Source organism: Cygnus atratus, chromosome 2 (assembly GCF_013377495.2).
Source record: "Cygnus atratus isolate AKBS03 ecotype Queensland, Australia chromosome 2, CAtr_DNAZoo_HiC_assembly, whole genome shotgun sequence".
NCBI classification, from domain to species: domain Eukaryota; kingdom Metazoa; phylum Chordata; class Aves; order Anseriformes; family Anatidae; genus Cygnus; species Cygnus atratus.
Genome location: NC_066363.1, coordinates 123,503,426 through 123,530,765, shown reverse-complemented (window position 1 = coordinate 123,530,765; position 27,340 = coordinate 123,503,426). Strand labels below are relative to the sequence as shown.

The window sequence follows — 27,340 nt, the reverse complement described above, 5'->3', positions numbered from 1 at the left end:
TTTCTCCCAGCACATCATTTTGCCTTCCTGTGGGCCTCTGTGGGAAACACGATTCCAGCTACATTCTGGGCCATGTATTATCTGCTGCGGCACCCAGAAGCTCTTGCAGCGGTGCGTGACGAGATTGACCATTTGCTGCAGTCAACAGGTCAGAAGAGAGGGCCCACGTATAACATCCACCTCACCAGAGAACAATTGGACAACCTGGTCTACCTGGGTAATTTATTTTTATCTGTTAGAAAGGGAAGAGGGTCTCTCCCTGCAAACTCAGTTTATCACTCATTTCTGTTTACTGAGAAGGTGGAGGACACAGCTGCCTAATTGACATAATAACACCCATTTACATCAATTATAAATTATGTAGTTTATAGCTGTAGATACTCTCATTGCATGTAAACATTAAAGCCTAGGTAATTAACTATGCAAGGTATGCAAAAGGCTAAATCGAAGCTTTGCAATTATTTGAAAAAAGTTGATGCCTATTAAGTTGTTTGATTCTGAGCATCTGCCGAAGTGTTAATGCATTTCAAATACTTTGGTATGGTACTGCCAAAAAAGACCCTTTTCTGAAATTAAAGTAGGATAATGTATTTAAACTGCAAATGTAATTTTTTTCACAAGCAATTTCTTTCTTTTTCTCTCTATAACACAACAAAAAGACTTCTGAAGCGGGCTTCAGCATAGCTATGGCTCTGAACTAAACATAAGAGCTTTACAGATGAGAAATGGCATTTCCAGTATTGAAAGAAGTACCTTGATTCAAAATGGAGAGCTGTAAGGGAGATACAGGTATTCCAGTTCAAGACCAGTGGCTCAGAGGGAGGCCACCATTAGAAGTTGTATTCTGGAGCTGGATGGGCCTTCAGGGCATCAGCTGATGGCTTCATTTCACTTGCCAGTGCACAAGCACAGCAAGTGCACAGGCACTTGCAAGATTATTGCTGAAATTAGCCCAAGGGAGGAGAGAGGGAAACATTCATAGGTATGTAGAGCAAGGAGGAACCTAGCCTTGAAGCATCTGAAAATCTCTGTAGATAGTGGTATCAGAATAGACAACAGCTGTAAAAAAAGCATAAAGGATCGATATTACTTTCACTTTAGATATTGACACCAGTCCGCTGTTAAAGCTGAGCTCATGTCTGTGGGGTTTGGTAGCTGGTGGCCTGACCTGATGGTCTTCTCTAAAAGGAAGGGGTATCAGGAGAGGGTGGTGGAGCAGCAGAGTCACTGCTCCTGGGGTGCATGTAAGTAGGGGCTGCCATTCTCCAGGACCATTTAGTATGGCATGCATCAAGAACCTGTGGTCCAGTTTGAGTTGTCTCTCATAGCACAAATATAAAATTGAGTTTGATTCAGCTACTTTGGATTAAAGCATTAGCGTTAACCATATATACCATGAGTCTAGTAAGTCGGTTTCATCTGGAGTCACAGCTGTTTTGGTGCAGATTTATCTCCAAGTGATGGAGCAGGCTTTTGATGTCAAGATAACATGACATTCTAAGCAATTTATGTACTTTAAAGAACACAAGTAAAATTGCTTCACATCAGAGTTAGCATCCACCAACAAATAATAGAAAAGGAAAGTTGCCAAGCATCAAGAAGATCAAGAGAGAATTTATTTTCTATTTGGAGACAGAGATGGGAATGGCAAGGGAAAAACACAAGCACCCCAGAAGTGCAAGAATAAGGAAAATAAAGCATGTACCTCACTAAAACCAGCTGGTGCAAAATGTAGTCAACACTTTACAACATCAACTGTGTCATCCCCCCGCTGCTCCTAGAAATTGTCAAGCACCTTGGTAACATTTGATTTACATGTTGAGAGGAAAGTGCCACATCCTACTTTGTAGTAGTCTTGTAACACTTTTGTTAAATTTTATAATCACGTTAAAAGTAATGTGGTATGAACAGAAGCTGGATTTCAATTCTTCTGGCACTTAAGTCATAAAGGGCTGGATACTGTCCCATAAAATGATAATATAGAAAGAAAAAAACTGTACTATAAGAGAATTAAATTCATGCTTCAGTGGAGAATGGAAAGAGATGTTTTCTTAGTAAATGTATAGGAAGGACAAAGGTCCAAATTTTCATGGCTTGTGCACCAAAAATTCCCTGTCTGCACTGGCTGTTGTGCAGGGAAAGCATGCTGTGGGCCAGCCCTGCCTTTGCACTTACAGCTTTCTGACCACGGCATCTGAGAAGGAGCTTTCCTTCCTTCCTCCCTCTCCCCCATACCAATGCAGAGCACAGAAAGCCAGGAATTCATGTCCCTGCTCCTGAGTAAGACAGCCAGGTGGGATTCTTGTGTATTTATCACCTTGTCATCTCCTTCTCCTGTTTTAAGTGCTCTGATTCCCTGTCCTCTTTTTGGCCTACTGTAACAAGAGCCTTTTTTTGGATTCATCATGCTATGGAGAGCAAGGAGGAATTGCTAAAAAGCCTGTCTCAGAGGCAATGTTGTTGTTATGGCCATATTCCTTGGGTCTAGGGAATGACATGTCCTGATTTACTTCTAAATTCAAAATACAGGTATGCAATTAAAAAAAAAAAAAAAAAGCTTTCAACCCACAGCAAAACCAGCTCTTGTCACAAATTGTGGCCCTGATTATTTTTTCTTATGGGATTTCTGGGGCAGCACACTTCATATCATATAGTTAAGACTTTTCCAGCAACCAAAACACGCGTACTTGTGTGCGCTTACAGAGTAACGTACATTATTAGTCATTATGAGTCACAGTGGAGCTCTAATATGGTAAACGATACATGAGAACGGTCTGTCAGCTTTTATGGTTATACTGGAAATGCAAAGGGTAGAGCACAAATACATTTGGTGCATGTGTAATGCATGTTTAGTCAGTTCGTTTGTTTAATATTAGTCCATTCATTTATCTGGTGAAGTATTCTTGCCCCAGGTCATTGCTGAATCCCAGATATTTCCTGCAAAAAGAGCACAGCTTGAAAATTTTTTTCTATACGAAAGGGTAGGAATCCAAAAACAGATAATGCAGAGTATGTAATCATAACACAAGCGGTAAGTGTTAAAATTGCTGGTTGGATTGAGATAAATGAATACATTTTCATGGAATGGGCTGGGCAGTAAGTACCATGTAGTTCTTCCTAAGTTGCAAATGTACTTGTTTCCAATTGTCATTTGTGTTGGCACACCTCGGTGCATGTGAGTAAGTGACCCCTCCAAATATTTGCATACCGATAGCTATTTTCGTACAATACACTCTAATAATGATGGTACCCTATTACCTGCTGTCTGCTAGTGCAAAATTAACAATCCATTATGCACAATAAGTTTTATAAAACATTTACAAATCGAGATCATGTTTAATTAAAATTAACTTGCCTATGAAAGCCAAATGCACTTATGATTCACAATGACCTTTTATTACCTGCAGTCCCTTGTTTTGGCTGGATGATTGACAGCTTGCTGTTTGGCTACCATGTTGTATTTCAGCTGACAAGACTTTTCATTTTAACTCAATTTGCCTGCCTATCACAAGCTGGTGGCAGGCCAGGCTCAAGTCACCCAGCTTTGCCTCAGCAGCTTGCTCTATTTCTCATTAGTACGCATTTATTCAGTGGAAATTGGAAGACAAATGCTTGAAGGCATGTGAACTAAGTATAGCAAATTAGGGTTTAAAGACTGAATATTTATAAGTATATTGAAACAGTTTTTTAAAAAAATCTAGAATGAATCGGAGGCTGAGTGCTAGCTTTAGTATAAGAGAAATGAAGAGAGAAGTGGGAGGATTCTAAGAATAACAATACTATGAGATATTTCTCTCTCTCTCTCTAGAAAATATGTAAAATCTCTCTGACAACACCTTATCAAACAACAGCCTGGCTTCTTTATGTGGCGCTCGTACAGCGAAGTTTAGCATCTCGCGTGTGTAAGAAGGGGGAAAAAATGAGGGTCATGTTCATTTGCTGCTTGGTTATCCCTTGGTATGCTTTAAATTGCCTTGTTTGTTCGGCACAAGCACAGAAACAGATGTTGCTCTACCGTGCTGGATAATTTACTGTACCTCATGGTGCAGAATGGAAGGCCTCCCAAGCTACCCAGCTGGTCTGTCAGCAGCAATGGCTGGTGTCTGCTGAACTATGACAATTGCAAGCAAAGGCTGCGGCGTTATTGTGCGGTTGTCATTCCTCCCAACATATAGCCCGGGCATTTGGGGAAGGCTGACTGTCTATTTTTTTAATGTTAGTCTGCAAACCTGTATAAGCTCCATCCTCCTTTGTTGATCATAATGTGACTCATTACTTTTGTCATCTAATGATTATCGGCATGATCGCTCAGAGCTAGAGCCAAGCTCGCCTTCCACACATAGCTGGTACTGGAAGGTAAAGCAGATTTGTCATTTACGATCTGACCGCTAAGCCACACTTTGTGCTCCATTATTGTGATTAACTTCTGCATAAGATACGCTGCCCAATTGTCAGCTGCGATCCGGCAGCGGGCACCGACCGCCGCACTCCCCAGGAGGATGGCTCCCGATAGGATGTGACCGCATTGCTCGTCCAACTAAATGCACACCCGCTACTGCACAGCGGCCATTTAATAATTATTTTTCCTTTTTTGCTCTCCCCACCCCCCACCCGATTTGATTTCTTGGGTGAATGGTGCTGCATGTACATCGCCACCGTTCCCAAGCTGGGGACTGGCATGGAGTTAGGGGCTTTGTTTTTTCGGAGGCTGGGGGCAGTCTGGGAGCGAAGGCTGGACCCTCCCTTTGTACCGCACAAAGTTTTGTTGCCAGAGTGCTGCCAGTTGAAATCTATCGTGTCAGGTGCCTTGTGGCTATCCGCAGTAGAGGCCATATTCTGGAACCGGGGTTCTTCTCTGGCTTCGTCACCAACAAGCCGATTTGACTCTGCCTGATTATAGTAACGAAGGCAGTCCAAAAGAATATGCACAGACTCACTGTACGTCACATTGAATCACGGCGCTGGCCACACAGAGCTGACCGCAGCCTCATTTCTTTAGACAAATGCATGCTTAAGGAAAAACCTCCTGCAAGAAAGCATCCAGGGCCACTTTATTTGCTATGCATGCTGCACCAGATTTAATTTTTTGTGAAAGAACGGTTGTTATTATTTTTTTCAGATGCATCTACACTGGGTAGCTACTGTCTCTAATAAACCAACCTTTTGGGTGCAGCAGTTACAGTGCTTCGGTGAACACTTACAAGCAGGCTTATTTGGTGTCACAAAACATAATACAGGCACAAATGGATTATTATGTGAAAATTAAACCCAATTTTAGGCTATTTTTCACACTGGCGATTAGAAGGAATCAAGCCACATATAACGGCACCCATACACACTGGTGGAAAAATAGTCAGTTTTGATTACAAAGTGAGAGATGCAGCCCTAGACAGGGGCTACATGCTGATATACATGCTATCAGAATGATTTATGCAAATTATGCATATTATTCCCAAAGGAATTCCTCCTCAAACTGCCAGGATAAATTGCCGGAAATTAGCCATAAAATCTGTCGTGCTAGGAGCAAAAGGTGAAGGCCACTGGGAAAGCAAGGACATTCAGCTTCTGGAGCCTTCCAGGATGTGATGGTGGAGAAAAAATCATGCTTCCCCTAGTACTGAAAGGACTAGGTTTTGTTTTCTCTTTGCCAATTAAAAGTGTCTTTCTCTCTTAAATCTACCAGGCAAACAATGAATTGTTTTCATTCACTTGGACCATAATAGACATTATCGTTTGGCAACGTAGCTCATTGAAAACAAAATAAATTTAAAAATCCTCAGCCTGACTGCAGAATTAACAAGTGAAATGTTTTTTCTAACGTGTAGCCCTGCCGCTACATCCAACAGCTTTTGAAAGGCAAGCTGAATAGCTCCGTGGATGCTTTCACTGGTATTTGCTTGCAACCTCCAAAATATATGTAAATGCATAAAGCATTCATGTTTTCTGATTGCGTTGTTTTCAACGTGATGCCTGAATAATGACTTTCCACCCAAAATCCAGGGCTGCCTCCAGCCGACACGATTTCCCAGAACTATCAGCGAGAATCACATCGCAGTGCTCAGAGCGGCGGCCCCCCGCCCTGCGGGACTGTTTAGTACCTCCTCGTGGTGTCTGGTTTATGTTTTGTTTTCTTTGTGTTTTGTTGTTTTTTTTTTCTTTTCTTTTTTTTTCCTTCAGCCTGCCCTACTAAACCTGTCGAGATGCAGCAGCTGCAGCCATGTATAACTTGCAGTCATCTCCCATATTTCTGACGCTTCCCCCCCTCCGTTTTTGTTTAATCGCAGAAAGCGCCTTAAACGAGAGTTTACGGATGTGCTCGTCTTCCATGAACATTCGCATCAGCCAGGAGGATTTTGTCCTCAAGCTTGAAGGGGATCAGGAAGTCAGTCTGAGGAAAGGAGACTGGATAGCCCTTTACCCTCAGATTTTGCACATGGACCCTGAGGTCTATGAAGATCCTAAGGTAAACACTCAGCTGGTGCTACTCTTCCTACTTCAGGCACATTGCAGCAGCCAGGCCTTTTGTGATAGGTTTTTTCTTTTTCTTTCTTTTTTTTTTTTTCCTGCTGTTCCTTCTTGTGGAACAAATCTTCCGACTTTCAAATGTGTTTTCGAGGGCCCTATAGGTCAAAGGATTCATGGCCTGAAGAGAGAAATATGGTGATGAGACTGACTGCTACTGCTTCAAAGGAATTGACAATTGCACATTGACTACCATAAACTTTAGGCTAAATGTGGGTTTTGTTTGGCAGTGGATCATTTGATACCCAAGGAGGGCTGAATAATAGAAGGTGGTTTAAATAGCAAATAATGTGGGCCATTTAGCTAAGTGCCCCCAAAGCATCATTGACTCTGAAGCCCTATAATAGCAGTGTCTTACTTGAGCCTTATGCTTTTTCACCTCTCTTCATAGGGATTCACCCCTTCTTGATCAATTAGTATAGTGTTGTGGACTTGAAACTGCAAAGCTGTTGCTCCACAGTGAAGCTCCGAGGGTAATTGTGTCATCTCCTTGTATTTTTCTCTGACGCTCGAGTTAATGAATATCAAAGACTCGAAATTAATCCACCCTGCCTCAGCCTTAATATGGCTTCAGAAGTTCACCACCTGCATGCAAATTGAATAGTCCTAGTCCCCAGTAGGTTATTCCACCAGGTTGTTGTCCCTGGTCCAGGGTGCCACACAGGAGGTGAAGCTGTATATAAGCTGAGGCCATTAAATGCCTCCTCATCCAGAGAGGTAGGAGTTACACCTGAATCATTCCTCATCCCCCTTTTCCTAGGCAAACAGCTGTCTCCCTGCCATGCCGATTTCCAGCCTTGATATTTGAACCAAAGATGCATTTCAGACCACAGTTCAGCTCTGGGAGGTACACGGGATGTGTTTAGATGCTTGTAGAAACCCCGTGTTTGAGACAGTGCTCCCTGAAGCTGTCCCTTTGGGGAATTTGAGGATAAAGATGTGCATGTGGGGTTGCAGAGGATGGGTGAGATTCAGATGCCTTGTTTGTGCAGGACAGCATTTCGCTGTGCAGGAGCTCCACCAGAGGCAGTGAGAGGAGGTGTGGAGTGTGTTGGAGTTAGCAGGAGTAGGGTATAGTTACAGGTATGAACACAAGGGCCACGAAAATGGAAATGACATCCAGTAGGGCCCTGCTGTCTGTACCCACGCAAAAATAGACAAAGGCTGCTGAGAAAATCAGTGTTGAAAAAAAAAACACATATATTGGCAAATAGTTAATTAATATTTTTATCCTTAAAAGCCATAACTAACAAATAAGCTTTTCCTCATTTTATTCTTAACACTTTATTTTGGAGAACATTATTGATTTGTCAAAAGTCCATCTGTTTGTTTAGGTCCTAGACCAAAGCATCAGAGCGGTAGCTGAGCCCCTCCCTTATTCAATAATTGTCAGAATACATTACCATATTTCTATTGCTTGAATATATCTGCTTGGTATCAGCTCTGCTCAGCTTTCACAGTACAGCTTTAGTTCATATATTTTATCTTTTTGATAGTGAATGAGCAATCCACACTTTGCAGTACATTGATTTCAGCACATGGGCCCTCTCGAAAAGTGGGGAAATCACTGTTCTGTTTGGTTCTTAAAATATGCAGTGTGCTTTCAACAATAACTACTGAAGATCAGATAGAGATGGAGAATGAATTTTTTGAAAGGTGCAGTCTTGAGCTTGTCATGTATTTAGGGAAAACTTTCCTGGGAAAACAGGCAGCTTGACGAGATAATTTTGTAGCAATGCTTTTCTCCTGGATACATAAATTTAAGTTCAAGCTATCTTCTGCTTTGGCACCATATTGTATAAGTGTGAGCATATATTGTTGACCTCCTTCTTCACTCGGAGCCTAAATAAATGAGTCAATTTTTATGAAGTGGATAAGTGAACCTCTGAATCATAACACAGCTAAGTTACAGAGCTCAGTAATTGAACTCTGCAAATCCCATAGAATGAAATATGAGGAAATCCTGCAGGAAACCCTACACGGTGGCTTCCCAAACAAAGCTAAATACAAGATGTGACAGAGAGAGACTTGCACCAGTCACAGGAGATTCCTCAGTTTTCATAATACTCTGAACAGGCCATCCACACAAAACTTCATCTCCAGTTTCTTCACCCTTTCCTCACCATCATCCAGCCTCTCCCATCCAAGGAAGCCTCATGTATGGCTGAAAGCTCCTGCATTGTCAAAAATAAGTCTTCCCTTAAAAGCTAGCTCACTGGCTCAAAAAATCTATCCGAACCTAGGGGATTCAACAACACAAGCATGAGTTTGCTGTCTCACATGTGTTTTCTGATTTTTCCAGTTCCTTAGACAGTAATTTATTTTTTTGTTAAAATGAACTACAGCTTTCAGATGGCTCTTGGGATTTGGTTTGGTCCAGTACGTGTGCAATACCATAGTTCCTAATAGCTCCAGACATGAGGAGTTCACTCTGTGGACATATTCCAGTGAAGTGAAGAGATTTGTTTTTGTGTTTTTTTTTGTTTGTTTGGTTTTTTGTTGTTGTTGTTTTGTTTTGTTTTATTTTGCTTTGCTTTTTAAGCTATTACAGTTCATATTTGTCAGTGCTTTTTTAGATCGACAGGTTTTACATTTCAGGAAGTGAATCTGTTTTAAGGGCGGTATTCTGGGCTTTCATTTGTTACTGTTCTTCAAATGAAGCAGTAACTTAAAGAGAAAAAAAAAAAACCTTCCTTTTGGCTGGGGTATTCAAAGAGTCTGAAAATAATTATTTCTCAGTGAAAAAAAAAAAAAAAAAGAAAACACATATAATGGCTTTTAACATTGTGGGAAATCCAGTCCCTTGCTATTTAGAGAAACAGGTCTTCAACACCCTAAGTTGTATCCCCTCCTGTGCGCATTCTCCTTCTCCCCTTTTTCATAGGCCACGTCCCCTGCCACTGTTTTTCTCAACAACCAGACATGCAGTGTGTGGTTTCCAGAGCCTTTAACCTAATGGGTAGATCAGTATCAGTGCATTTTATCATTGTGTTGTTTTGTGGTGTGTTTTTTTTTTTTAATCAGTTGAGGTGGTTTCTGTCTGACTGACTTGTTCCCAGCCAGCTCCAAATGGCTGCTGCTATAGCAGATGTATGCAAAGCAGGACAAATGCTAATGAGTGACCATAAGCAAGAAGTGTCTGTCATTTTTATTCAAAGCATGCAGGAGGATTTTGTAAGTGGTTAATTTGCCGTTGACTGAGTGAGGATGCCAGATCTCCTTCATTCAAAAACATGAATTATCTCTAAGCAGTGATCCTGCTGCTGGGAAGTAGTCGGAAAGATGTTCAGTTTATGGAATGTAAGTTACAAGCCCAGCCTCAAGCCTTACCTGAAAGCACACTCGTTACAATGGTCAATCATTGGCAGTTGTCCTGCTTTGCACAGAGCTTCTGGAGCAAACCATGTGAAGGTCAGATGTGGCAAATTAAGCAGCAACCATCTCCAACTGAAGGGAAAATTGACTGCAAAGTATCAGGTCTGCTTTTCGAATAATCTGCACCACTGGGTGCAAAAGAAGGATGGATTTTGCTTTGATCTTGAAAGAACAAGATCCGTGCAATGCATTGATTTATTCATAGGCATTTGCAGAATTTGGCAGATTATCCTTATTCATGATGTATGTACCAAGCACATATGATGCTTTACAAGAAAATTGTCCTTCCACTAAGGTTCATTGTCTCTGCTACAAAGCGGTCAAAATCTGATTACAATCAATACAGGCCAGACACTCAGTGGATGAGACATGGAAGTTGAAGGAGCTTGATGTAAAGCAGCTAAATAAGTGGATTTCAGCAGTATTCTTTACAGGGGTGGTAATGTGAGCTAATGAAACTTGAGGCAACCAACTAAAAAGGAGAAGCTGTCTACTCCTTGTCTTCCTCTTGATCCTGGTTTCTGAGTTTAAGAAGTACTACTGCCATGCAAACAAAGCACCTCATGTAACTGTTTCATTAGCTATCTCTCTCTCACTCTCTTTCTCTTTTATTTTCAGGAGTATAAGTTTGATCGTTACATAGAGAATGGCAAGAAGAAAACCACGTTCTTCAAGGCAGGAAGAAAACTGAAGTATTTCCTAATGCCTTTTGGCTCTGGGATCAGCATGTGTCCAGGGAGGTTCCTTGCGATGAATGAGATGAAGATGTTTCTTTTCTTACTTTTGGCTCATTTCGATGTAGAACTAGTGGAAAGCAAAGCTGTCAGACTTGATAACAGTCGTATGGGCCTTGGTATCCTTCTGCCAGACGTTGATATTGCCTTTCGTTACAAGCTAAGGTCCCTAAAAAAGTGAGCGGCTGCCTATATGTCTTCTACTAATCTCAGTGTTTGCTCTGTTTCCTCATTCAACTTTGTATTCTTGGGAATGTTTGCTTTTACCCTCTCTGCTTTCACCTCCTCCTTACTTTTTTTTTAAGAGAAGAAAAGCCCTTAGGCTGGAGGTAGATGTCAGACTTGGGAACAAGCAACCCTGCCCAAGTTGTGAGTAGTGAGGTGAGATGACAAGAGTTTGGCTGCGTAAATAGTCCCTGCGAGAAGGACCCCTATACTCTTGGCCATAAGTCAAGTAGGTTTTAGAGGGAGGATGACATCAAGCTGAATCCAGGCCGTTATTTGGGAAATGGGCTCAACAGACATACATTGGGAATTCCTCAGACTCCTCGGAAACCTGACAATCCAGATACACTGCAAGCATGATGTTAGAACCAAAAGGCCTCCTAACATAGCTGTGCCACAAGGTTCCCCCTTGTTAGATGGGGAGGTCCCCTGTACCCACCATCTGGAGGCATCACTACGTCTGCTTGTAGAACAGTAGCAACAAAGGGGGAAATTAATTCTAGAAGGTGAAAGGTTGTTTAGAGATAATTGTTCTAACTTTTTATTTACTCTGTTCCCTTTGTGATCCTGAGTGTCTTAGTCCTTACTTGGGAGATGTAATGAAAGCTATATGGGTTGGATGGGGGGTAGGGGGAAAGAATTTGCAAGAATACCTTATTGGAAACACATCTCTGACTTGACTGGTATGAACTTGAGTGGTATGAGTGGTACGAAGCGAGGGTGAACGCTCTGTTTTTGTGCAATACAAAGAAATTAAATTCTATGATTTTTTCTGCAGTTGATTAATGTCAGAGGAGAGGTTCTGTTGATTTTAGTAGGCCTTGGATCAAGCCTACATTATCTATTTTGCCTATGAGCCATAAACAAACAAACAAACAAAAAACAGTATACTCTTCAGGTAGAAAATATATGAGCCTGTTTGAAATGATTCTATCATCTCAAAAATTACCTTCTGTTTGTCTTACCGTTTTACTAGTAGCATGTGTCTGTGTTTATTTTCACAATTTCTTGTGTTTATTAGTTGCTCCAGAAAGGCAAAATGAGAGGACTTCAAGGAGAAGAGTGGTATCTAAAACTACTTTTTAATAGTGTTTTAACGTGCCTAAGAAATGCACAGGCAGAGTAGCGTGACCTCTGTTTGGAAACAGAACTATCTCTCTACAAGATGGAAAACAGGCTCTTTGGGCCCAAAACTTGAGCAAGCGAAGACCTCAGACAGCCACAGAGATTGGCCGCATATGGGCTTCACTGGGTGACATGATCCTGTTTCAAACATGAATTTCCTGGTGCGTGGTGCACGGGATCTAAGATTTGTAGACCCTGTCTCTCTTCCTAGCCACCACTTTGGAGACGGAGGAGGATTCTCATGGCTGTCTCAGTTTGACGAGATCCTAATTGTGATGAGAGAGTAGCCATGTCTGTGGGCCTTGCTTTGTCTTCCCCAAAAAATCTCAGTTTGCGATGTGCCAGCATAAGTTCTGCCCACAATGCCAGCTGACAAAGAACGTTATACATGAAAAAGACTTCCCCTGATACGCCCAAGTGTCCCGTCATCATTCATGGAACTTAGAGTGAAAGAAAGATGAGTAATCACTGCAAGAGGTTATTTTGGGCAGCCAACCCTTAATCTGTTCTGTGCCAGGATTTGCATTTCTCTAAATAGCTAACCAACCACAGAGGTGTGACCCCTGTCTGGACACAAGTTCAGATTTGCCCTACAGATGATGAATGAACTGCTGTCTCATCTGGAATTGGAGTACCCAGCAGCATTATAGAAATTTCTCAGTGATTGCTGAGCAAATCACTAAAAAGATCTTTTTTTTTTTTTTTCCAGTGTTTCACTGTCCACATTTCTGTGTTTTTGGGGTGTCCTGCTCTGGTGCTGTCAAAGGTATGATGCTCAAAAAAAGCACCTGACACTCTACTTTGTGCAAAGGACACATTGCTCTGAAAACTTTGGCTTGACTTGTCTCTTGTCTTTTCCCAGTGGAGCACCAGAGCCACTAGCTCATTTTGGGAATACTGAGCTGCAATCTACTGTTCTTCCATGTCTTCCAAAATCAGAAATTTTACTTGTCTCTTAAGCACTTGATAGCCTGTGGATGGAAACTGCTACATACATACTAAAGTTTAGAATTATTTATTGTTATTTGCATAGGAGACTGTTTAGTTATTCATCTAAAGCACATACCCTAAATAAGCATTAGTAGAAAGTCTTTCAAAAATTAGCACAGCCACATTCCAAATCCTCTGATGAGAAAACTGTGTTTTTGTGAGATATATTGGATGAACATTTTCTCTTCATATATAATAACAATAGCATCTATAGTGTTGGAGTACACTTATATTAACTGGGCTTTGCGATTGATTAAATGCCTTAACTTTGCTTCAACATTTAATCAACAGCAAAAGCTGATTATTACTTTGTGCCACAGAATAAAATTTGTTTTTATGGAGAGATTCCTGTACTCAAGTTACTTACTGCTATACTTACTCGATAGGAGCTATTCTGTACTCAGCCATAGCTCACAATCCAGTTTGGACATTAGAGCCTGTTTTATTGAGAGAGGAAATGCTGATATCATTATACTGTTGACTATATTACATTATTGCTTAAGTGTAAGCTGTAAAATGTCTCATGCCACAGTTATGATAAATCTTTCCTTGGCATCCAACTTTGAAACAAACCTGAAGCAACTGCGAAAATAACAGTAGGTATTTGTTTAAAACATAAGATTTTTTTTTATATAATTGTGTTCTATTTTTAGGATTTTGAATGAGACTATCACAGGCTGCTGCATAATTTAGTAGGACATAATAGGACTGTGCCAAAAGTACATTCAGATCATTAGTAATTTCAGATTAATTGCTGATCAGTTTGTACAGTATCTGTTATGAAATTAAAAGAAGATCTAGATTGTCTCCAAACTAGCAAATTAAATCTGTAGGCCTTACTTCCTTCTTTAAAAAAAAAATAATAATAAAAAAGAGTCTTTCCCAGGAGCCGAAGGAAGGCTCCATGAAGGCGCTCAGAGGCTTTGCATGGGGGTTGGAGACTGCACCTTGCACCACACAGCAGGCCAGCATTTTGCTGGGATAAAGTCAGTTGCTCTTTTAGCTCAGGAACCAGAAGGATCAAACTTAAAGCAGGGCCTTCCCAACTTGTCCTGGAACTGTGTCCCTGTCCCGGTAGGTGACTTATGCATCTCTCAGGTAGGGCCTGCATACATTCGTGTACCCCATCTGCAGTCGAGGTAAGCTTCACCCCCTCTTCAACGTCATAAGTGTTAGAGCAGGGAAGAGGAACGTTAGGCCTGGTTGGTCTTCTCCCAAATACTCTGCAACTAAGCAGGTGACTTAGTGAGAGTCAGCAGCTGGTCTGACCAGGAATGACCTGGTCTCCACAGAGCAGGGAGCGAAAACCCATGGTATTCATGGGTGAGCCTGCAGTATGCCTTGAGGCCGCAGCTGGAGCCAAGCTGGCCACAACATCCTGCCTGTGGTAGAAGGACAGCTTTGCACATTTGCTTCATGACATAGGGAGCAAAATGGTTTCTATCTCCTTTGCCACAGACCCAGGAGCTCTTAGTGTTGGTCACTTGGGCACCGTAGCACTGTTGGCAAGCATTCAGTTGGGTGGGTGGCAGGAGGTGGTGGCACCTTTTGCTGCCCTGTCCCTCCTTTCCACTGCAGAAGGGGGCTGCCCAACAGGCCCAGCAGCGCCTGTTCGCCTTCCCCAGCCAACCCCATGGGCACAGGACCAGCTGGGAGGGCTGTTGGGGGGCCCTGGCTTCCCTCTGTTCATCCTGGAGTGAAACAGTGTGCCCACTGCTCAGTTTTAAAAGTCATAGAGCTGGTCTATACCGGCCTCAAATGTAAGCTGGCACTGCCTATGGCTATACTGATACTATCTTCTGCTGTTAAGAAAAAATGTATTTTTTTCTGATATAAAATAGGTTTTCTAAGTCACCGTGGCCCTGTGTAGCATGTCAGAAGAAAAGTGAATTTATCATGAACTAATGTGAATACTAAAATGTGATTTTTTTTCTATTATCATTTTAATTTACTGTTTGTTCTCCATTTTCATGTTGCCACTGAATACTGCTGTAACCTGTCGTAAACTTACTAAACTGCTACATTTCTCCAAAGATCACGCATGTATACCTGTTCGCAAATTTGACTTCCACATCTCTGCCAATATGTCCTAATGTACTAATAGGAGACCATTTAAGAGTTGTTCTTCAGTTTACAGTTTTAAGCCCGTTGCATGTCACTGGTTTTGGCATTGCTATTTTTATGAGTAATTGCTGGTCTGTGAATTTCACTTGTAGAATTATAAATGATCTTTTATTTCATCATTATTGAACTTTCTGACATTCAAAAGATTGTGAATTGCTCTTAATTGTGCAAACTGACATTTTGTATATAGATGAACAATGGTTAGGTTCTACTTTAATAGTTAATATCCATCATTAAGGCTCTTAAATCGAATAAGGTATATTGTGAATTTCTGAGCGAGAAAATTGAAACTTCATTATTTTAGTAATCTAACATCTTAAGTGAATTTTGTATTTCAAGGATACAATAAAAATGAATATATCTATTTTAATATTGAATGACTGTCCGTGATAATTTTTTCCAACTTACATTTACACTTTTCTCACAGATTCACAACTATTGCTTTCCTTTTTAAATGATTTAGTCAGCATACAGCATTTTTCTGTTGCTTGATCTTGAAAAAAAAAGTTTTTGTAGGAAAAGAAAAAAAAAACAACACTTCTTTTCAGCACTGGCATGGAGCAACTCCTTGGAATTTAGGAAATGATCAGGTCTGCTTTACCTCCATGAAACTGAAGACAGTTATTACCAGGTGAGGAAGAAAGGTGGTACGTCTGACATTCTTGGGACATTATTCAGAATTAATATAAAGATTTGCATTCCCAGTATAAAGATTGGTAGCCAAATACAGCTCCTAGGTTTTTCCTTTTGCAAACCTCTGGGTAGCACCAGATGTACTACCTCGTGTAAATTTAGATCATTGATTTTAAAAGGGGAAATGGTTGAAAATTGCTTCAAAACCCAGCACTGCATGAGCAAAGTACAACTTAGCTTTTCTAAGCATCACTGTAGCTACCGAATTCTTCCAGTAGCTGTTTAATATGAAGCTTGTATCCTAAAGAGATCACTTTTCTTCAGTCCTTCATGCAGAAATGTTTGTCGGGAACGTCTGTGAGGATTGTTGAAGATACGTTGTAGAGAAGATAGACCTGCAGCATTTTTCTGTATTTGATAAATGTGCTTGTAACTTTGTGATTGCATTAACTCTATATTATTTTAAAAGTTACTGACATTTGTAAAGAAAAAGTGGCATTGTTTGAGGTTTCTTGAAGGGCACCCTTCCGAGTGAGCTTTCCTTCACAGTCTGAAAGGGAGCTTTGTGGAGGAGTAACAATAGCTTCAAATACTGTATTTTATCCAATATTTGTTTTGACACTAGGTACTTTTTGATGTTACTTATATTGCATTGTATTTTAAAATTGTGACATCAGTTTATGCAAGACATATGCTTAATTCATATGAAAAAGGCTATTTTAACTGTCAGACCGTAGAAAGTGAAGTATTTTTCTGCCCATTACCTAAACGTGCCTGTGTGTCATGGCCAGTCATGTCATGATAGACACAGCATATCAGAAAACTGATCTAGTTATAAAAATACCATTTAAAACTACACCTGTGAAGGTGTGGTGATCTTTAAGATAAATTCTGTGTTTATAAATGCTAATAAGTATGAAGAAATTGTTGCTGCATGCAAATAAGCATATAAAAGATATCTAAAATATCCATTTCATCTGAAAGCAAAGAATTAAAATGTAGTGGGATCTTTACCCTCATGTAAACCAGCACTGTGTCTGTGTAGCCCTTCCTATGCAGCAGGCTTCCCTGGGATCTCAAGTATGGGGTTGCGTGAATACCTCATTTCTAATTGCAGAAATACGCCTGTCTCCAAAACTATTTACACCAAAATAAAGAGTCAAAAGAAGTCTAAGCTTCAGCTGTTCCTGCTCGGAGCCTTGCAGGATGTTTAGTTAGTTACTGATTCCGACGCGGATGTATGTGCTGGTTTGTATTTTTCCCAAAAAAAACAGCACCTCTGAGCACAGCAAAGTTGAACACAAGTCTGGGGTCTGGCTACGGCGGCTGCAAACGGCAGCGAGTAAATGCCCTGCGATGACTTTTGCCGCTGAACTCCTGCAGCAGCTCATCTTTCCAGCTACCCCTCTCCTCCAAAGTCGCCAGCCTCCCGCAGGCAGCAAGCCTTTTCCTCGCCTTGCGAGCCAATGACTCGTCCGGCTCCTCGCCGTCTCTTCCAGCCGCCTCCCGAGGAGGAAGGACATCTCCCCGGCGGCGCTTTCCCAAGTCGGCGGCGAGGGGAACCTCGGCTGAGCATCGCTGCAGGTGGGAAACCGGGAGGCTCCTCCTCGGAGCAAGCCCAAAGCCCTGAGGAAGGGGGTGAGGGGACAGGACCCCCACCCCCGGGAGTGAGCCCTGCCGGGGGTTAGGTGAGTTTGGAGGGCTTCAGCCGGTGGAGAGAGGGGGTTTACTCCGGAAGGGCGATTGTTTGCCCCTAAATCCTCAGTTAGAGGGATTTCAAACTAGTATTAGAGGGGCAATCTGTTCTGCAACTTCTCGGAAGAAATAATTGTTGATTTAGAAAAGCACTGATCCCTTCAGCGTTTGATGAAGACGTTAATTTATGGCTGTCTAGCAGTTTATGGCTGTCATTAGATTTTCAGCTTTGTCTCTGTTCGAAATGCATCTTTCTCTTTATTTTCATCCGAGACAATTATGGAAGCAAACGGTTATGTTTGATCTAAAACGCATCATTTTCCTATAGCATTTCAAATTATTCACAGCTCATAGTTCTTACACGCGCATATATGAATTTAAAAACACAGCACTGAAGTGCTTGAAACAGCCCATAAATTCGCTTCGTGTTTTATTACACGTCTCGGAACCGGCTTGAGAGGACAAGGGCGACTCGGGGCTCGGGGTGGGGGGGAGGGATTTAACCCTTCCTGAGCCCGGGGGGGAGCAAACCCCGCAGGGTGGGGGCTCGGTGACACGGAGCTGCCGGGGGACCTCGGGGACAGGAGCCGGCTGCTGGCCCTTCCCACGGCTGGGACACCCCGGGAGGGGCCGGAGCGCCACTTGCCCAAAGTTTTGTCCCGCCCGACGGCAAGCTCCGTCTCCCCTCGGCCTGTTGGCACCCAAGTGACGAAGGATGCTGGAGGGAGCCGCGGAGTCCCGGCTCGTTTATTTTACACCCCCCCAACCCCTCCGACATCCCCCCTCCGCCACCAAAACCCGAGTGTTAATTGCTGTAAAGTTTCCGAGCACGTGGATAATTTACTTTGACTGCTGCATGTTAATTAAAAGCAAACTTATTTATGTTTCTGATGTTTATATTACGCGATTTAATTACGTTTAGAGGCAGCGTCGCGCTTTTTTTTCCCCCCTTCTACCCTAAATCACATTTTCATTAAAGGTTTTAATAAGAAAACTCACTTGACCACTATTCATTATCTAGTCCCCTCCATGCACACAAGTTCACTTACCCATTCATTTATTCACTTACTCATTCCAGCAGATCCGCTGCAACTGCTGCTAGCAGGGATGTGAACACTCATAATTATTTGTCAAAGTCTGGAAAGTGTATTATCCCTTCTTCTAGTGGTAATTAGTTACCATAGCATCTAATACGTAAATGTGCCCAGAGCACACCATTAACAGTTAAGCGGAGGATTCAATTTAACACATGATTATATCTTTCATAAGTCATTACATTAGGAAAGCCAATGTCACTCATGCTGGGACGATTTCAGGCTCGGGGCCGGGGGAAGGGAGCGGGTCCGAGGGGGCGTTTGGAGCAAGGCCGGGGCTGCTGCAGGTGGGGAAGTCTCCCTTCCGAGGGGGGACACGTCCGTCTAAGGCTTAGTGATGGATCGGGGGAGAAGAGGGGCGGGGGAGCCTCTCTCCTCCCCCTGCCTGGCGGGACCTGCCCCGGGACTGGCCCCGCGCCCCCTCCTCGCTCCCCAGGGGCGACAGCAGCGAGGTGCCGGCAGTGGCAGCGCCCCCAGCCCGCACAGAGCCCCCTGCCCGCTCCCAGGAAAGCCAGGAGGAGGTAAAGCGAGAGCTTTAAAGTGGCAGCCGGGATGGCAGGGAGTGCAGAGCGAGTGCGGGGCGCTTCCCTCCTCCCCGAGCATCCTTCGCACGGGAGGCACCGGGAGAGAGATACCCCGGCGACATCGTCCAGAAGAAGAGGGAGCAACGAGGTTAAGCCGGACAGAGCCAGGAGGAAGGGGGCGACCCCAGCAGTCCCCCCGGGAGCCCCCCAGCCCAGTGCCGGCATCTGCAAGAGTTTCAGCGAGGGCTGGCCCCCGGCTCGCCTCCCCCGGTGTCAGCCCTGTCCCATGGGCAGCCAAGAGCCAGAGCCTTCGAGGGGACGGCTCCGGGAAGGCTGCTCGGAAAGGAGAGGTATTAAGCAGTAAATCTTGCAGCAAATGCGTCCTGCGATGTTAAATGCACGAACACACACACACACGCACGCACCCGCACACACAGAGGCACGCACCACGCCAAGCTGGTGGCGGTGGTTAATTCCTAATCAGAATGATGGACAGCAGAGACAGAACAATACAAACTAATGGCTGTGTTGCTGATCACTTTACCCCTTGATTAAAGACACCCAATTATGGCGCAGAACAGTGTCGTAATTATGTTCCTTAATCACATCCAGGAGGTTTAATTGCCTTAACGATGTGTTTCATTAAATGAATTTAGGTATTATAGTCGACAGTTTTCATACACAGTTGTTTTCAAATTAACATAATATTAGACATCGTCATGGAAATTGTTTTAATAATCATAATTAGACGCACCCAGCCTTTGTCTAGTAAATGCTGAGAGACGCTTCTCCTTGCGCCTGGGGGCTGATCTGCCCACCCTCTCTGGGCTGCCTTCCCACAGCTCCGTGGCACTTTACAGTTATGTTTCCTGAAAAGTTACAGGTTCTGATTAATCTTTTTTGATGGCAAGTGGAGCGGAAAATATTTATCCCCTTCCCCCGCGTGCGGGGCTGCCGATGGGAGCGGAGGCACCGCGGACACCGGGCGCCGGCCGGGAGGGAAGGAAGGGGGGGCCCGACGGGGAGGCGGCTCTGCCGGCCCCAAGATCTGGGGGGGGGGGGGACAAGGAGGAGGTGGAAAGGGGTAGGGGGACGGCTCACCTCGGAGTATCAGGGGGGACTGAGGCGCTGTCACCTTCCGACCCCCCTGCAGGGGCCCGGTGAGGGAGAAGAGGGAGCTCCTCGGCCCCGTCCCGGGGGCTGGGAGAGGGCAGGGGGGTGCTGGGTGGAGCAAGGCAAAGGAAAGGAGCAACACCCCCCCCCCTTAAATCTGGAGGTGTATCCTTAACAGAGCACAGCATAATACAAGCGTTTGTTCAAAATATTTTAATAAAGATTCTTTCCGACATAGATACACATACAAACGATCGTACATTGCTGTCATAATCTGATTGACCTATTTAATATATATCACTCTTTACACATCCGTGACCTGCCAACAGATCCATCATGGCTCCTATTTTGCCATCCAACCTGACAGTCCGAATTTGTATTATCTGCAAGTAGTGGAAAATAGCAGGACTCGTTTTGGAATAAAAAACCGAACCAAAGCAAACAAAAATCTTGATTTACAAATGGCAGAGAGACAGCCACCCAGCCATGCAAACTCAAACTGAAGGCTCACTTTGGGTAAATAGCTACTTCTTGCTCTTCATCTCTCATTTTTCTTCCAAAAAAAGAGAAAAAAAAAAAAAGAAAAAAAAAAACCACCCCACCCTCCCACCCCACCCCCCAGAAAAAGAAAAGGTAAGAATTCCACACGTTCAGTAAATCAGCCTAAAGTATTTTAAAGTATTTCAACTTAAATAAGCATCCACAGTCAGAATAATTTACATCCACGTTAAAAGCGGTTTAAATTATACCTTTGAAAACCACCCAGCGCCTAGGAAAACATGGGCTTGGCAAATGTTCTTGTAGCAGCTACTGCTCTGATGCCATGTAAAAGTAAATAGCTATTACCTGTTATAATGCAAAGATACCCTCTCAAAAATCAGTTGGTTGAGCAATTAAGAATACACCTTTCCTGTAATTTTTGGACTGAAGCAATTTATTAAAGCTCAATTGAAATACAGGGATGATGCAACTTAAAATCCAGATGACCTTTCATAAACCTAAGCAGCTCGGATACATCAACATTTCTGGCTATACGGCGTTGGCAAATAAACGTTTTAAAACACTTGGCACACAGTTTAAGTTAATCCATAAACAGAATCTTAGAAGCATTTTAAAGTAACTGCACAGAAGACCCGTGACCTTAACACATGAGAAATACTGTTGGCGTGGGAGGGTCAATTAAAGAATAACAAATAAATATCATGTCTTGTTTATACATCATTGCGAAGTGGAAAGAAACAAGGTGCACGTAAATATTTCTTTGAAAAATGCGATACTTTCGGCCACACGGAGGAGGGGTTCGGATCGGTTATTTTTCTGCCGTTTTTTTTTCTTTTAACTCTCTCGATTATTTTTTTTTTAAATCACTCTCACCAAAACTTTGCGCATTTTCACAGGATCAAAGTTTAGAGACGATAAAAAATACAAAGTCTTCCATAGCAGTGGTCCAGTCTCTTTGTTTCTGCGAGTCGCTTAAATAATAAGTTTACATTTCAAGTTTGTTCGTTTCCTGGCTCAGAATAATCATAATACTGCTAATAATAATTAAAAAAAAAAAATCTATGCTCGAGTGCCCTCTCTGATTTGTCCCATCCATCCACCTCCGCTGCCTGCTCCTGCCCCGGGACCGGCCCCGGGACCTCGGCGCCCCGGGCGGGCGGAGGGGCGGCGGGGCCGGGGTCCCGGGGGATGGGGGGGGGGGGGGGGGGGCTTTCTCCGTCCCTCTCCCCGGCTCCAGCCCTCCCGGCCTGCCGCCTCTCAGCCTCTCCTTTGTGCGGGTCGCACCTCCAGGGAACCCCCCCCGGCACCCCCGAGGCTGAAGCCCCCTCCCCGCCGCCCCTCCGCCCGCCCTGGCCCCTCGCCCCCTCCCCGCCGGGGCCCGTAGCCGTCCCCAAAAAGCCGCCGGCCCGGGGGGCAGGCGGGGGGGCCCTGGCGGCTCGCAGTCCCTCCGCCGCCCCCTCGCCCCCCGGCCCGGCCGCAGCCCCCCGGTTGCCACCGCTGCCCGGCTACCGGAGGCGGGGAGGCGGCGGCGGCGGCGCGGCTTAAGGCTTCTCCGTGCACTGTTTGCAGAGGCTGGAGGAGACGCTGTTGAAAATGGCACATTTCTCCGGGCAGGAGGTGGCGGGGGGCAGCCCGGCGCTGAAGGGGTAGCCGGCCGCCTGCTCGTAGGCGCCGAGGGCGGGGTGCAGCGCGGCCGCCGCCGCCGCCGCCGCCGCGGCGGAGCTGGGCAGGGAGGCGGCGGAGATGGCCTGGCCCTGGTTGAGATAAGCCACGAGGCGCCGCATCTCCTCCAGGGCCTGCGCCTGCATGAGGATGTAGTTCTTGGCCAGGAGCAGCGTGGCGATCTTGGACAGCTTCCGCACCGAGGGGCTGTGCGCGTAGGGGATGACGGCCCGCAGCTCGTCCAGCGCGTCGTTCAGGTCGTGCATCCGCCGCCGCTCCCGCGCGTTGATGTTGAGGCGCAGCGCCTTCTGCTCCTTGGACTTCTTGCTGCCGCCGTGCCCGTGGCTGTTGGAGCAGCCCCCCTCGGCCGCCTTCGGCCCCACACCGCCGCCGCCGCCGCCGCCGCTGCCCCCGCCGCCGCCGACCGCCGGCGAGGCGTCGCGGGGGTCCCCCCCGGGGCCGCGCAGCAGCAGCTCGCAGCGGCCGTCGCTGTCGTCGTCGGGGCTCTGCTCGCCGCCGCTGCTCTCGGCCACCGAGCTGCGGCTGGCGCTCTCGCCGTACTTGACGCACACGGAGCCCGGCGGCAGCCCCAGCGGGTCCCCCCCGCCGCCGCCTCCACCGCCGCCGCCTCCTCCTCCGCCGGGCTGCAGCAGCGCCTCGGGCTCGGCCGCCTCGTAGCAGGCGAGCGGCGAGGGCTGGCGGTCGCGGGGGTGCGACAGGTCGAGCCCCGGGGGCGAGCGGAAGGCGGACTCCATGCGCTTGGCCGAGGCGGCCAGGCTCTTGTGGAAGAGGTCCTCTTCGGCGGGCAGCCCCAGCGCCCGCTCCATCGGCGCCGCCGCCGCCGCCCCCCTCAGCTCCCGGCCCGCTCCTCCAAGGCTCCTCCGCGCCGCGGCGGGCGGCGAGCGGGCGTCCTGCTGCCGCTGCCGGGCTCCCGGCTCCCGCCGGGGCTGCGCCCTGCCCGGCGCCGCCGCCGCCGCTGCTGCCGCCGCCGCCGCTCCGGCTTCGTCCCCGGCTCCGGCTTCGTCCCCGGCTCCGGCTCCGTCCCCGGCTCCGGCTCGCCCTCAGCAGGCGCCGCGCTGGGGCATTGTGCGCTGCCAGCGGAGCCGCTTCCACCGTTTATCTTGCTTGGATTCACCTTCAAGAGATTTCCGGAGCCATCAACCAGCAGCCGCCGCAGACGGGGGAGTCTTTTACATCATTATCTCTGAGAGTAGGTTATTATGAAGAAGACTCGCCTGTTGGGACAGAGCTTTCTACCCAATCAGGTTAACGTTTTAATTAATAGGATTAAAACGGTAACAAACAATCCCAGGCGCTATCTGGCCCTGAGTCTGAATAGTTTCATTTCCCAGGTCTGAAGACAGGCAGCAGCTAGAGCTTTATAAGAGGCGCCTGCTCCATTATTCTCCCTGCCATCTGTATACACAGCTTAACGCATATGTTTGCAAGACGTTGTGTCCTGTTAGTAACCCAACAACTGCCTTTAGCTTGACATGTGTGGCGACTTTCACTCATCAATGAGCACACTAAAAGCCCTACTTAGATCGAAGGATGTTCTTTGCCTCCTTCAGCAAATTACAGCCCTGCACTGCAGAAAAAAAGCCCGCTTGAACACTTCCCCTCCCGAGTGCTGCCAGCAGACTTCTGCTAACTTAGCCGCCGAGTCAGGAGTGACACCCTCTCCCCCCACCCCAGCCCACCCACCCCTGCATTTACATTCACTTCTAGCCCCCTCCCACCCCTTCCCCTCTTCTCGAAAAGGATCTCCTGGGAAAAATACTTAAAAAAAAAAAAAAAAAAAAAAAAAAAAGAAGGATTTAAAGTCCCCGGACCAACCCGAGCCGAGGTGCCCGCTCCTGCCCACCGCCAGCGTCCACCTTGCTTCCGTGGGAGGCGAATGGTCGCCAGCCCTCTTCCCCCCCCCCCCTCCCCAGCAAATGGAGACCAAACTGCGAGGAGGTTCCCCTCCTCCTCCCCTCAGCCGCTTTCGAGTAGCAGATTGCCGCCTTAGACTGATTATCCCCCGTGTCCCTATAAAAATATAAAGCCCATCAGTTACCTTGAAAATGAACCGAGCTGGGGGGGACGGGAGGGGTGAGAAAGGGCAAAACCGGCGCAACTTTTTGGTGCCGTGGACCAACTCTTGGCAGCACCCTCCATCCCTACATCCATCCTTCCATCCATCCCTCCATCTCTACATCCATCCCTCCATCCATCCCTCCATCCCTCCCCGGGGCACCCCGCTCCTCTCCCCCGCCGGGGCTGCGGGTGCCAGGGCGAGGGGCGGCCCCGGTCCGGTTCCCCTCGGGTCCCGGGGCTCCGGCTCCCCGGGGCTGTGCCGAGCCGCCCGGCCCTCCCCTCCGAAGCGGCAGCCCAAAGGGCTTGCGTGAATTTTGTCCCGCTGCTCCTCCACCGCCAGACGCCAGCAGCTCCCTCCCCGCTTCATTGTCAGCGCTCTGAAAGCACCTAGCATTTCGCGGCGGGGTTTTCAGCCTCCTGACATCAGTAAAAACAATATTTCCCAACACTTGCGGCAAATCATTCTTATGTGGCAGAATTACTGAAGGCTATGAAATTTGGGGTTTCTCCGGTTTCATTAAAAACCTTTTAATTGTGTCTTTCAGAGTTGGCCCCAGGTGTTGGACTCTTTTCATTACATTTTGCTCTAATGTGATGAAATTCTAATTCTCTCCTTACCATATGGTTAAATTTCCCCACTGAGAATTAGTTGAAAAAGGAGAAATAATCTATTAATCTCTGTAATAGATTCACAAATGAGGTTTGCCACAGAACCTGTTTTTGAATGGTAATATCAGAACAGTTGGGTGCCTTGTTTCGGGAAAGAAAGGACCAGGCGACAACAGCAAACGTTTGAATTTTCACCTGGAAAGAATGAAAAGAAGCCAAGCTGCGGATTTCAAAGTAATTGACTGAGATTTCATCCAGCAAGGGCACGACTACAATACGGCCCTCCGTCACCTCGTGCCTCGGGATCAGACAAGAACACACAAGCCGAGCACTGCTCTGTCCCCCCCTCCCCAGCCCCCCAGCCCCCTTTGGCTGCCGCACTTGTCCCTGGTCGCCGTCCAAGCGCCTCGCTCCCCTCCCCCTTTCCGGGGGATGCCACACCGTTAACCTCCATCATTATTAATCCGAAGGCATTTTACCTTTATTGTTTGCCAATTGGCGACTTCATTTTTCCCTGGGATCATAAACAAAGGGCTTTATAACCGCAATAGTGTTTTTTTTATTATTATTTTTATTTTATTTTATTTTTAAAATCTGTTTAACATCCAACTTGCGAAACTCCTGTGGTCACTTGAGGATGACGGATAGCCTTATTCTGATCTGATGCTTGGGGGAAGGTTCTCGCAGCTTATTCCTTCCAGAGGTCTCCAGCTCCATCCCTCCCTCACTAATGCTGCCCCCCCTCCCTCCTTTTGCCTTAAACTTTGGGGACCTCGAGTGCTTCCCCTCCGCAAGCACCGAGGGGGCCGCGCCGTCGGGGCGGGGGGACAGGGGCGGCACAGCCACCTCTCGGGGGGCTCGGCCGCCTCCCCTTGTCCTCGTCTGTGTTCACCCATGTTTGCTCTCTTCTCCTGCAATTTTCCCCCCTCTTCGTCTCTAAGCTCATCCTTGTCCACCCATCGGCCGTGCGCGGATCTCTGCCCGGCCGCTCGTCTGCCTCGCTCTTTCTTTTATTTCTCTCCAGCCGTTCTTCTCCCCCTCTTTCTGAGTCTGCCCCCTGCTCTTGAAACTTTGCTGCACCCCGGTCATCTCGCCTGTGCCCCGCCGTGCTTTAATATCCCAACTTTCTGGCAAACTTTAGTTTGTTTGTTTTTGTTTTTTTTTTTGGGGGGGGGGAAAGGGGACACAAAAAGGGAGCCCCACCGGCTGCGATCTGCCTCTCCCCGCTCCCCCGGGCACCCTCCCGTGAGAAGTGGCTGTTTTGTAGTCTCCGAGAACTTTAGTTTGGAAGCAGGCAGAAGAATTTATAGAAGCTTTAAATGCGGGGCTTATAAAAATACCGAGGAATGGTCTTTGAGGTTTATGCACTCGTAAACTTTTGCTGATTGCTTCTGGGAAGTTGTCAGGCATTTAACACCGCGTTTATCTTACAGCGCAATGAAAACACATCTGCCCGGCGTCTCGTTACCTGCTTTAATTGTACCGCAGCCCCCTGAGCTCCGCTTCGGGCGTTATTTGGGGAAAGGAGCAGCCCGCAGCCCCCAGCGAAGGCGGCCGGACGGTAGCCGCAGGCAGCTGTAAACTTGAACTTGGCCCTTGTACCGGGAGACCCCGGCCCGGGGAAGGCCGGAGGGTCCCGGGGCAGGGCTGAGAGCGGGCAGAACATCGGCTGCTCTTTTTCCACTGCTCTTTTTCCAAGCTCCACTCGAGAGTCATTTTGTTTTGCTGCTCCCCACCCGGGAGAGAAGTTAAAACTCCTTTCCCTCTCTCCCAGGGCTGGGCTTGCCGCGTGCTGAAAAGCCTCCCGGGATAAGGACACTTTGCGTAAGGGCTCCCGGGACCTGAATGTGGATTTTATCCCGACGGCTCCTTCCTGCATCCTCTCCTGCCCCCGGCACTCCGAGCCCCCTACAGCAGGGCACAGCCGAGCCGGCGGTCGGGGAGAGCTTGCCCTCGCCGCGGCCGCCTGCGTTTTCTTCACCCGTTGGCAAACTTTGGTTAAGTTCAGGGTGGAGAGGAGAAAGGTTAAAACAGGAAAAATAAAGCCACCTCCATTGCATCCTCTCCTAGTACAAACCTCCCCAGAGGAATCTCTCCCCGGTGAATTCCCAGGTTGGGAAGTTTTTATTATTATTGTTATTTTCTTGTATTTTTATTTATTCCCAGGGACCACGCAGTCCACAGAGGAGAAGGAGGCGAAGCTCTCCGTACAAACCGGCCTCCGGTGTCCCATCTTTGGGACTACAGCGAGGGGGGGGGGCGGCAGAGAAATTTGGGTGGCGAGGGGCTGCGAAATGCTGCTCAGAGGACAGCATCCTCCCCTCCCGTGTCCCTT

The 27,340-nt window shown here is 46.5% G+C and overlaps 2 protein-coding genes across 10 annotated transcripts in view; one reads left to right on the top strand and one right to left on the bottom strand.

Moving 5' to 3' along the window:
- The window catches only part of LOC118259705 (cytochrome P450 7B1), a 123,916-nt gene extending 108,450 nt beyond the window's left edge, over positions 1-15,466 (top strand). For 5 of the 9 annotated variants that reach the window (XM_035569466.2, XM_035569465.2, XM_035569473.2 and 2 more), the window contains 4 exons: positions 11-217; positions 6,285-6,463; positions 10,516-10,808; positions 12,691-15,466. In XM_035569466.2, the coding sequence (XP_035425359.1) occupies positions 11-217; positions 6,285-6,463; positions 10,516-10,808; positions 12,691-12,940 (929 nt within the window). In that variant the 3' untranslated portion in view covers positions 12,941-15,466. Of the gene's footprint in view, positions 1-10; positions 218-6,284; positions 6,464-10,515 lie in introns of all 9 variants that reach the window. The other 4 variants (XM_050708706.1, XM_050708705.1, XM_035569470.2 and 1 more) reach the window with 2 other exon arrangements.
- Positions 15,467-22,196: 6,730 nt separating this feature from the next.
- Positions 22,197-23,144, bottom strand: BHLHE22 (basic helix-loop-helix family member e22). Its single transcript, XM_035569478.1, has one exon. The coding sequence runs from the start codon at positions 23,142-23,144 to the stop codon at positions 22,197-22,199; it is 948 nt and encodes a 315-aa protein (XP_035425371.1).
- Positions 23,145-27,340: the final 4,196 nt, after the last annotated feature.

What these genes read in the sequence shown, in the direction of transcription:
- BHLHE22 (XM_035569478.1), bottom strand. Translation starts at nt 23,144, where the DNA reads ATGGAGCGGGCGCTGGGGCTGCCCGCCGAAGAGGACCTCTTCCACAAG.